Raw genomic sequence first — 12,080 nt, 5'->3', positions numbered from 1 at the left:
ACATAAGTTTAATTTCATTGTTGTCAAAATGATAATGAGGAAGGAGTGTACTGCTTTTCTGCAGCTGCCAGGACTTTGTTAGTGTTTAAATGTTCCTGTGAGAGATCTTTAATTTGTTCAATTTTGTGGGGGATTTTTCATGTAGATTCCCATTTCCTCCCTCTAGTTTCTAGCAGGGCTTATGTAGATATTATCACATCTTCCAAGCATTTATTGTCAGAAAGGGCCTGGCTGGGCTGTTACTGTGAATTGTTTTTCACCTATGCCTCCTTTTCTTCTCTCGCATCTCTGCACTTGTTAGCCAGTGTTGGAGCTCAGCAAGAGTGGCTATCCCCTGCTGCTAGAGACTGTGGCTGCTGTTCTTAGAATTTTCTAGGTCATCACTCACCTCCTTCAGTTTCTCCTCAAGTGTGCGTGTGCTTTCAGGCTAGCTGGGCTGCCGCTGGCTGCTCTGTGTCTCAAAGGGAGCCATTTTAGATTCCCAGATTTTTCTTTGCTGTTTGTTAGCCTGCAGGGCCTGACTAATCTTTCTAGGCTCACCAGAGTTTTGTCACACAGATTCTTCAGCTCTGCTTGAAGGCTGCGGCTGTAGCTGTAGCTCTGGGACCTTTTCAGCTCATAGTTCACCTCTTTTAGTTGACTATGAAATGTGCATACACTTTCAGCCTGTCTGGTCTGCAGCCTGCTGATCAGGGTCTTACATGTGTTAATGTTGAGTAATGTTGGGTGTTAATGCAGGTTCTTCCTGTTCACCAGCCTGTAGGGCTCTACACTTCTCACTCAGTTTACAGGTTAATTTGATACACGCGTGACAGGTTTTCTAGTTTTGTAACTTCCTGGCTCCCTATTTATTTAGTGTCCATCTGCAGGTAAAACCACATACTGTAGATGCATTCACCCACTGTAAAGATCTACAAGAGTACCTGCTGCTGGCTCTGAACCCTGGTGTCCAGGTTCTGTTCAATCACACTGACTTGGTTCTGGCAGATGGGGCACATGTTAAGATTTGGAACCATGAGCCCTTGTGTCATGGACACAGAGGAATCCTACTCCGTTGGGCCCCTGAGCAAGGCCCTTAACCCCAACTGCTCCAGGGGCGCCGTACAATGGCAGACCCTGCATTCTGACCCCAAGCTTCTCTCCCTGTCTGTGTGTCTGTGTCTCCTTGGAGAAAAGCTGGGGTATGCGAAAAGACGAATTCCTAATGCAAGAAATTGTATAGGGCTAATAAAGAAACATTATTAACAATCATGCCCAGACCCAACAACACTATACAACAGCCACACTATGTCACTTTCGGAGCACTCCTCCCACACTGAACAAGCCCAGTCAATCACCAGAGGCAGTGCCAGTCCTTCCTGCAATACTGCCTCACTGTCTATGCCAGAGAGCTGGGTCCCATTATCCTCATGGCTTCCTTTTCCTCCCAGAAGCTTCACAAGGTTTTGGAGAGGGGTCAGTCCTTATCACATCATCTCCATACATTGCCAGAACCAGAGCTTTACCATCACGTTGGGTTTTTTTTTTAATTGAAACAAAAATATGGGGCATCAACTCTATTTTTCAACAATAGCGTGCTCCTGGATTTTGGCACCAATTTGTGGCATACTATACTCTTTAACAGCATGTTTCCTAAGATTATGTACACACAAAACTTACTATGGTCAGAAGAAGTAAAGTCCAGAAGGGTTTATCGTAAGATTTCAGGTTTTTACAATAACAATAGTTTTCAAACCACCACTAGCTCCAAGCAGCCCTTTACATACCAAACAAAAGCGGAATTACACACATGAGAACATGGTTCTCATTCCTTGACCCATTACCTAATAATTAAGTAATAAACACTCAGTGTGGCTATCTACAGAGATTAGAAGCTGTATAGGGCCCTAAGATGGCAGTTACAACAGCCCTTTCTTAAGCAGGCTTGCCACAATAACACCATTACAATGCAACTTGTGTAACTATCGCTGTTGTTCTAAAAAGTCAAGTCTTCACAAACTTAACCAAAGTTAATAACAGTATTTTATACTTTCCGTAATTTCAATCCACACAAAAATATTTCCCCATGTAATACACATGATTGAAATGCTAACATTTGGAGTACCAACAATAATTATTAAATCCAATTTGATCTTGCGTTTCTGCTGGAAGCAAAATAATGTTTTTCTTTGTGAGCAGGCACTTTCTGATTTTCTGTGGTTGCAACGGAATTCTTTGAGCTCATGTGAAAGCTGCATTAAGATGTATTAAGATCAGCAATTGCAGAACTGTGGCATCCTGTAGTGTCTGGCAAAACTGCTTCACTGATGAGGCTTTTTCATATTGGTTTGCAAAAACTGTTCATTTATTTATTAAAAATATCTGAGAAATACATAAACATGCATTTTAGATTTTTTTTTAAATGTCTGTTGTGGACATTCATCCTGCGTTTTGGCTGTTCCCTCATCTTAAAACAGTCTGACCTCGAGGGGAAAGCACATGCTATACATACTGTACAAGTATGCTATCCAAACTTCTGAACAATATTAGAACATTTTGTACACCATGTCAGCTGAGTCGAATGGCAAAATTATTACTGTATCCTTCCAAAATGCATTCTAGAATGTTTACTCATTCGTAATACTTCATAAGCAAACCTTTACTTTTTTCTGGTATCAGCCTATAAAAGCCATTTTAATTAAATATAAATGCTTATAAATGCATAAGGAGATAACCAATATGAGAGATTCTGGCTACTTTGTTTACTTTGTGTCATATTGTAAAATGTGCATCAGTTAAACTATCTTCTTTATACTCATATTTTGTATAAGCTGATAGACTCACTTCCTCCTCCAGCTTCACCACCTTGGCCTGCGCATTGTTCAGAGCCTGGTCCCGGATTTCAATGTGCCTTCGCTGGTCTTCATTGGTGGAGCGCAGGGCATTCAGTTCGATCTCTAGCTTTTCCTTCTCCCTCAAGGTCTCCTTGTCTGCAAAGCCAAATGGAGTCAACTTACCAATTAAGATACAAAAGAGTGTTCGTCCATAAATTTAAATCTACTTCAGTACTAACTATATATATGCATTTGTCGGAAAAGAAAAAGTGCACAGCTATCTGAAAGCCAGAAAACAGAGTTCCTGCAACTGATTTGCAGAGTCAGTCAAAACGTTTTGATGAAGAACTCAGTATTCCATGAAAATTGCTGTAAACCTTTTTATGTATCTTAATGACGAAATGTTTGATAAAAATGTAAACAGATGCTGATTTTAAAATTTACATTAATCAGGTGACAGACGCCAAAAAGAGCTCCAGGGTAAGTCTCACGACATGATATTTCTGAATATGTAGGTATATGGTTGCTTTTCAGTTTTAATTATTCAGTTAGCAACAATTCTGTTAACCAAATCATCTGGATTAACTCTTTTGAAATGACAAAAAGGGTAAGCACACATTTTGAAAGCACAAAAATCTAAGCCAAAAAAGGTTTTGCAGACATACTGTACAAAGCCCAAGCCACAAAATATTTACAGTAAGATTAAATACAAAAATTGTGCATTACACCTGTTTGTTTTGTATGTTCTAGTAACTTTCATGATGCAGACAGATATATCCACTGGTCTGTTGTAATAAAACATTTACTCACTCTGAGCAAGCAGCTGGGAGATGGTCTTACGGTTGTCTTCTGATCCCTCATACTCTTTTGCAGACAGCTGTTTGTTGGCAGATTCCATGCGCTCTATAGTGAATGAAAGCAATTTATTACTAAAAACAACCTTTTTCGTCCAAACCAACATTAAAATCATACTATTAAGGTCACTTTATTAGCCACATACAATTTCCTGCATTAGGAATTCGTCACATACCCCAGCTTTCTCTCCATGAGACACACAGACAGGGAGAGAAGCTTTGGGTCAGAGTGCAGGGTCAGCCATTGTACAGCGCCCCTGGAGCAGCTGGGGTTAAGCGCCTTGTTCAGGGGCCCAACGGAGTAGGATTACTCTGCCAGCCACAGGATTTGAACCGGCAACCTTCCAGCCACAGGCGCAGATCCTTAGCCAGAGCCACTGCTCGCCCATGTATTTAAAAATTTCAATCATAACAGCAAAAATTTGTAATCCCCTACAATCCTCATTTGCACATACACTAAATGCTGACATTAAAAAAGACTGGGTTGAGACCTGATTTTGTTCTGTTGAAGAGGATGAAGTAATGTTTTGTATGGATTATTGGTTGTTCCGTCTTTGCTGACTGTATATGTGACCTCCCGTCTATTCTGGCTTAATGTAAGTAGTTTATATAAAAAACATAAATGTAAAATGAACTTTATAAATGTTCTATCTGTAAATCCTTTAATCACTAAATAGTATTTAAATACCTTAAAAGTAAAAAAAGACTGGGATTATGAACTGAATAGCTTTACTTCTGGATTTCCACAGAAACTAAATTGTATTATAAAAAATTCCAAATATCAAGATATATTTTTTTTAGAAAACTGTTGGTAATAACTTTTAGAATTGGTGCATTAAAGGAGGAAAGCTTAAATCTGGGAGAAGATTTAGTCATACCTCACCTATATAAAGATTTTAAAAAGACTTTAACAAACTCCATCAATTCAATTCAGAATTCATCAACTGGATAAAAATACTCTAAACAAACAACCTATTATTCTGAAATATACCAATATTTCAGTTTGCAACAATACTGAATGAATGCTCACAGTAAACTTGGGGCAAATGTTAAACAATATTTCTGTGAACAGCATGTTAACTATGTACTGCATGAATAAGAGTGTTTTATAAACTAATGAAAAACATAATGAAAGGCATTAAAAGCACAACAAATGCCACTAGTTTCAATACTTGTAGCATTTTTCATGCCTCTCACTATAATAATGAACCAAAACCATCCAGATGCAAATCTGACGAAGCCTTTGTTCTTTGAACAGTGCAAAGTACTGTATATCCTTTTAAAAAATTAAAGCAAATATCAATGTAATGTTCAGTTTTCATAATCTTGGAATTTTTCAGTCTACTGTGGTGAGTTATACAGTATTATTGGCTTTACTTACAACAACCATCAAGAGAAAAAAGTAGATCATTTAGAATTATGTTTTTTTTCCACAAACAATCTTCAATTTTCGAACAGAAACATTGACACATACTAAGCATACTAGCATGCTAGCATACTAAGAAGCATTGACACATTTTTTTAATTTTTTAATTGTCCCTTCACTGTCTAGGAATTAATGCGTAGCCTCTTCAAATAGACCTGCAGACAATGACATATATGACAGTGTAACTTAGAACACTCACTATAACTCTTTTATTTAAATTCAGAAATTTTGTGTAATCATCAGTGTCTTCAAGAAATCTGGCTTTTGTTTGATTAATTCTTTAGAAATTACCCTTTCGCCATTCTCACTCATCCTTTGAATTTCCATTTAAACTGATCCAGCCATGCCTAACTGGCCATACCTCACCTCTTAAGTCTCTGTTGAAGTCGTGTAATCGGCGAATCTCCAGTTCCAGTTTGTTCCTCATGGTCTTCTCCAGAGCCTCTCTCTTGGAGGAGGATTTGGCCAGATTCTCATAGGCCTCCGATACACGCTGGATCTCTGTCTCCAGCTGGGGTGGGAAAAAAAATTAAACACTTTTAAAATTAATCTACTGTGCTGTACATGACAAGACCACAGTGAAGACTGAGTTTCTGTGGTTACTTAATTGGTTGGACTTGGGATCTAAGGCAGTCTGGCAACGACCTGCTGTATTATAGGAACCAATGAAGGCAGAGATTAATTCAATGGTGTACTAACTACGACCCACCACATATGGGAAAACTCGCAAGTGCACCATGTGTAAGCAGATGCAAATTCTGATTCTGCCTTTATATGTTAGCATTTACTGTATTGTCTGCAGTTTACTTCAGTTTTAGGCAAATGTGGCAAATAATTGCAGCAGTTTTTGTAGTGTGTGACCACATGCAATTCTAGCACTGAAAGTTTCACTTATTCCACAAATAACAGAGTACTAGTGTAGAGTTTCTGAGAAAAACTGCCTATGTACAACAGCAATAAAAAATCACATTTAGACCAGTCATTTAAAATAAAAAAATTCCCACAGACCTATCCAGAAATCCTACCTTCTGCAGTTTGGCCACTTTTTCACAGCACATTTCCAGCTCCTGCTTCAGCATTCGATTTTCATCCGAGAGCATTTCCACCATCTGCTGAGCCCGGGAAACCATGGCGTAGGGGTCCCCTTGAAAGGAGTGGCTATGATGGAGGTGCTGCTGGGACCTTGGAGATGACATGTAGGGGTCTCCTACATGGTAAGGCGGCCCGCGCAGAGTATGAGGAGGGAGCGAGGCCAGGCTGAAGGGGTCCCCCTGGTGGGAACCGGGTCCATGGGGGCTTCGAGGGCCAAGTGGGAAAGGCTCCCCTGAGTGAAGGTGCTGAGAGGGGGGGTAAGGAGACCCCATCATGCTACTGTGGGTGGAGGACTGGGCCAGAGAGATGGAGCCCACAGAGGTCATGGAAGATGTGGGGCTGTGGTGGTGGACAGGTCTCTGAGAATGACCAGAGTTCTCCTGGGTTTGTCTGTAATGAAAGAACGGAAAGTTCAGCACAGTTTAATTCTCTGGCAAGGATAATCTTTTACAACTGTTCCATTAGATTTCTAGATTTTTTTCTTGGTACTATCATAAACGTCACCACTAAAAGTCTATCACCTGATTAATGTGTGTCTATTAAGAGGTTTTACTACTCACATTGATAAAAGTGCAGCCTATTGTACTATACACCTAAATTATTTTCTAGATATCCTGTAGATTTATTTATGGTTTTCCATTTATTTAAGACTATGGAAAAAGTCCTCCATTCACAAAATTGATTTTTTTTCTGGAAGAGTCTTAGGGCTCTTAGGGTCTTCAAGACTCAGCGTCTTCCTGATTTTGGGCCAACTTTTTTCATGTTTTTTAGGAAATGCAGTGCCCTTTTCTTCTTATATGTATGGTTTTGCCTATTCTTTGCCCAGAAAGTATGATGACAGTAGAATGTGGAAAAGGCAAGGGATGACAAAGCATCTCTCTTTTGACAAAGCACCTCACAAATGTATTCCTGCAATTAAGATGTGCATCTTACTTTAATTAAAAATATGAAAAGATGCATGAGTTCAAAAAAGGGCCAGGGATTAGTAAAATGTTCTTCTTAGCTCAAAAGGTTTTAAACCTTAAAATGTAAAACATGCCATTTCACCCAAAATTAAAAGCATAGACACTACTTATTTACACCGAGTGGGCACTTTATTAGGTACTGTACATCTACCTAACAGCAAGTTGGTCCCCCATTTGCCCTCAGAACAGCCTAATTCATCGAAGCATGGACTCAACAAGGTGTCACAGGGATGCTGGGCCATATTGACTCCAATGTGTCTCAAAGTTGTTGCAAATTAGTTGGTGGTGGATCTGTACTCTGAATAGCTTGTTCCAACTCATCCCACAAATTGATTTGATTGAGATCTGGTGACTGGGGAGGCCACATGCATTAAGCTGAATTCACTGTCATGTTCCTGGAACCATTTCAGGACTTTCCTAGCCCTTTGGCATGGAGCATCATCCTCCTCAAACAGCCCATTCGTGGATGGGTATACTGATGCCAAGAAGGGATGCACTTGATTGGCAAGGATGTTGTGGATGGGATGTTGTGTGGGTGGGTAGTTTTTCCATATCCTGGTCCTCACATCAGCGTTAAACAGCAGGAACGTGGATTCATGAGACCAGGTGATGTGATATTTTTCCAATCCTCCAGTGTCCAGTGTTTGTGTTCCTTAGCTCACTGCAACCACACCATCTTGTTTTTCGCAGAGAGGAGTGGAACTCAGTTGGGCCGTTGTCTGCCATACCTCATCCGTGACTCAATGTGACGAGTTATGCGTTCCGCGTTCTGATATGCCTCTGTTGTCCCCACTGTTGTCCTCAGTTGTGTTTTGACTGACTGTAGCCTGTCTGTAGCTCTGTACAAGTCGTGTCAGCCTTTGTCGGCCCCTTTCATCAATGGTTTTTCTTCCGACTAGAGGATTGCTGCTAGCTAGATATTATTTGGGTGGTAGCCCATTTCCAGTACACCCATGACACTGTCGTGCGTGAAAATCCCAGCAGAGTTGCTAATATACTCATTCTCGCACATCTGGTCCCCCTTATCAAGCTGTGTTCACATTAATCTTTTGTCTTGTGCATTCTCCCAAAAATTGTACACACACAATCCGTAGGTGCATGCCTACTTGCTTTAAATAGCACTGTCTGCACATATGGAGCAGTCTCACTGATTGAGAGGTCAATTACATAGGAAGGGCAGATGTACTGTACCTAATAAACTGGTCACTCAGTGTAAACACTCTTAAACACATATTAAGGAACATTTTTAAAGGCATAACCTTTAAAAGCAACTGTTTATCTGAAGTCTTGTATATTGTCCATGTAAACTAAAACAGGAAAACAAGAAGCGGACAACCAGAGCCTGTTCCATTTGGAACTCCAAGCAAGAGCTTTTTTATCTACACTGTGTTCGATAAATATGAAGATAGCTAAATTTCAGCCCAATAATCAAATCTATTATTAAGTAAGCAACTAACCTGCTTAAAAAAAACTATCAAGTAGGAACATGTTGCATGTGACGCAAATAAAAGACAACAGCATTTCAATGTGAAGTGTAATAAGCTAGTAATGAGGTCTGTCCTAAGAAAATGATGTCTTAACAGTTTTTAGCAAGAGGTTAAAAGGTAAAGGGTGATCTGAATGCTGCCTACAATGGTGAAATGTGTGCTGAGCCTTACCTGACAGCTCCATAGTCAGGTGGAGGCTGATACCGGACATGGGGCACATCAGCCCTGCCTTGCTGGCTTGTCCGGTGGTCAGGGAAGTAGTGACCTGGCTCCTGCATCTTGGGGGGGGAAACCATGTTCTTGAAGGGGTAGTCTGGTGGTGGGCCCCTGTGCTGGATGTTTGGTTTGTAGAAGTCCCCTGGGGGCCCAGGAGGAGGCTGTGGGGAGAGGGGGGCACTCGTCACAGGAGCATGGGCTTTGACTCCACTGGTTGCCAGGGACAGCTGCATAAGGCGCTCACTGAGGGAGCGCACGTGGCCCTGCTTCAGGTCCTTCAGGCCCTCGTCTTGGTGCACCTTGCCACCGCTGACTCGCTGCACTGTTGGCCGCCCCTCAGTCCGCACCTTCTGATTGGTCACCCCAGTCACGTAAAAGGCCGCTCCCACTGTGGGTGGTATCTGCTGCTGACCTCTGAAATACTGAGACTGAACTTTGGCTTCCTCATAGGTGGGCAGCTCCTCAGCGCTGGGCCCCTGTCCTCCTCCGCCTCCACCTCCACCTCTCCCCGACGAGGCCAGCTGCTTCTCCATTCCACTGTCGGCCTGCAGCTCCTGGCCCTGAGGCTCCTGCCGGGCGATGTGAGGGACCATGGAGTGGTCTTCGCCTTGGTTACCAGCTGTCCCGTAGGACACTCCACTCACTGGGCCCTGCTGTTGCTGCTGCTGTTGCTGCTGCAGAGCAAGGTAGTTTCTACTCTCCCCGGGATTGCCATAGCGGAGCTGCTCCTGTAGGAGGCGCTGTAAGACAGTGTTGCTGCCACTACTGCTGCTGCTGGATCCATCCTCCGCGGCCCTCATGTCAATCTCCCGCAGGCCGCGGACTTCGTGGAATGAAGAACTTCTGCCACGTTCAATGTTCCCTGTGTGTGAGACATTCATGCATCATTTATCACAACTGATGCAAATACCAACCATTAAGCTTCCAAACACAAACAGGGGAAAGGAAGACTCAACCAATGGGGTAAAATGCAGAGACAAGTATTGGGTGTTAGTACTGATTTTATCTTTTTGTAGGTATCCATTAACAGCATATATTCATTGGGAAAAAACAACACACAACATGAATGGAAAATGCTGTAAAAACGCAGCCACCATAATCCTCTGAACCTGGAAAAGTTAAAACAGCCACCTAACCCAGAAAATGTTTAACACACTGAATGATAGCCATTCACCTAATGCGATCACTTTCTCAAATCATAAGGTTTAGATGAGGTTTTGAAAAATGTTTATTTAATACTTGTATATATTAATAATAAATAATATAATTATCGGATATATAAAAAATACAAAACATTGGCAAAAGACACGGTCTTTTAATCCTTTTCCAGCTGTACTTTCACATTCAGTGTGTTAAAGGTTGCCCCTGAGTCTAATGAGAACCCTTTCAGCAAGAGAAGAAAAACGGTATTGTCATACACAGCAAAAAAAAATAACTTAGAGAAATTAAAGACAGTGCATTGTAAAAACGTCTAGATTCATAGAAGCTGGTTTCTTTTAGTTCTTGCAAGTCCACAGTTCACTGCAATTAAACCATCCACCCCTTTTAATGCTGTTTTAGAAGAAACAACAGTATTTTACTACCAAACAGAATCCATTTCACAAAGGAGAAACAGAGTAACCTTTGCACTCCTAATTTCCAATTTTGTAAACTGTCAGAAAAATGAGAAATTTCAACATCTGCCATGATTAAAAAGGCACAATAAAAATGCCAGAGATTAAAAGCAAATGGTTAGCACTCACTGTAAAACATGCAAAGTCATTATGAAGAAACCACACAAAGAACTGTTAGAAATAAAATTCAAATGTTGAAACAGGATTATAGTGGTCACTAATGGACTTCAAAGAGTTGTTTTTTAATTATATTTGAGGTGATAAACATAAGATACTGTTGTCATTTAAACACTACAAAAGAGCATACCATTTGCTAGAACATAAATAAAGTAAAAAAATGAAGTCAATGCGCATTAGTTCATCACCACTGTATCATAACTTTAATGGCAACAGTACAGAGTGGTTTCTGTTAATGACCCTGAATGTTCATTGTTAGCAATCTAATTGTTAATACAGCATCTATTAATAATGAAGGTGAAATTATTACATCTATTGCTTTCAGAAATTCTTCTCATTCTCAAGGAGGATGATGCTTTTTTCCGAAACATCTGTGGTAAATAAATATATTTAGGACACAAGTCAGGTTTTGGCATCTGTAGTTGCTCAAGGCTCAAACAAAAACAAAAGAAGAAAAATAATCAATGTTATGATTTCCCTCACAAATCAGCTTCAGCTACATTTTCAAGATCAATATAACAATCACCAACATGCTTTAATTACACTTTCAAAATCAATGTCATGATCTCCCAAATACATTACTATACTTTCAAAATGTATTACCTCCCAGAGCCACAGTTTTGAAAATCAATGTAACAATTTCATCACACATCAGTCGCACATTTGAAAATCAATGTCAAGATCTCCCATATAAATCAATATCATGATCTCCCCCATGCGTCACGCGCAGCTTCAAAATCAATATCATGAAATCCCACATGCATCATGCACACTTTCAAAATCAATGACAGAACATTTAACGTTTCATGCACATTTTCAAAATCAAAATCATGAAGTCCTGCATGCATCATGCACACTTTCAAAATCAATGTCATGAAATCCCACATGCTTCATGCACACTTTCAAAATCAATGTCAGGAAATCCTACATATGTTGTGCACATGTTTTTTTCAACTTTCTTCCACTTTTTTAGCCACACACTTAACTGGCTTCCTCTCTCCAACCTCAATTATAATAGCCATGGACAAAAACAGAAAGAAACACTGGACTAAAGGTTGCAATGGCAGGAAATGTTTTAACACATTATGTCTGGCGACACTTTGAGGGGGGGGTCAAATTTACTAGAATGACCAACATTTAACTCCGACTTCCTGTATGCAGACTGACAGAAAATTAGACATTGGTCATCTATTAATTTTATTACACCAGGTCAGCTGAGCCTTTCCTTTCTGTTTTCTACTTGTCTCTCGCTACAACAATGTTCCATTTGTTTTAAAAACGCTGCACTTATTTAGGCCACTGAATTAAACACTTTTCTAACTGCATGTTCTTCTTAAGACACAAAGCTAATAGACTGTGTCCTTCTGAATTTAGAAACAATTTTATTCTTTGCATTAAGATATACTCCTAGGCACTTCCTAGTTCATCCCATTTCAA

At 40.3% G+C, this 12,080-nt stretch overlaps 1 protein-coding gene across 4 annotated transcripts in view; it reads right to left on the bottom strand.

Moving 5' to 3' along the window:
* amot (angiomotin) overlaps positions 1 to 12,080 on the bottom strand; it is a 45,603-nt gene that overhangs the window by 15,909 nt on the left and 17,614 nt on the right. For 2 of the 4 annotated variants that reach the window (XM_006632626.3, XM_015351132.2), the window contains exons 3-8: positions 10,954 to 11,014; positions 8,809 to 9,715; positions 6,119 to 6,575; positions 5,460 to 5,604; positions 3,624 to 3,716; positions 2,824 to 2,969 (exon numbers count right to left, since the gene is read on the bottom strand). In XM_006632626.3, the coding sequence (XP_006632689.2) occupies positions 2,824 to 2,969; positions 3,624 to 3,716; positions 5,460 to 5,604; positions 6,119 to 6,575; positions 8,809 to 9,715; positions 10,954 to 11,014 (1,809 nt within the window). The remainder of the gene's footprint in view (positions 1 to 2,823; positions 2,970 to 3,623; positions 3,717 to 5,459; positions 5,605 to 6,118; positions 6,576 to 8,808; positions 9,716 to 10,953; positions 11,015 to 12,080) is intronic. The other 2 variants (XM_069193424.1, XM_015351131.2) reach the window with 1 other exon arrangement.

This window comes from Lepisosteus oculatus, chromosome 8 (assembly GCF_040954835.1).
Source record: "Lepisosteus oculatus isolate fLepOcu1 chromosome 8, fLepOcu1.hap2, whole genome shotgun sequence".
Classification (NCBI taxonomy): domain Eukaryota; kingdom Metazoa; phylum Chordata; class Actinopteri; order Semionotiformes; family Lepisosteidae; genus Lepisosteus; species Lepisosteus oculatus.
The sequence above is the reverse complement of the archived record's forward strand: the minus strand, read 5'-3'. Positions and strand labels throughout refer to the sequence as shown.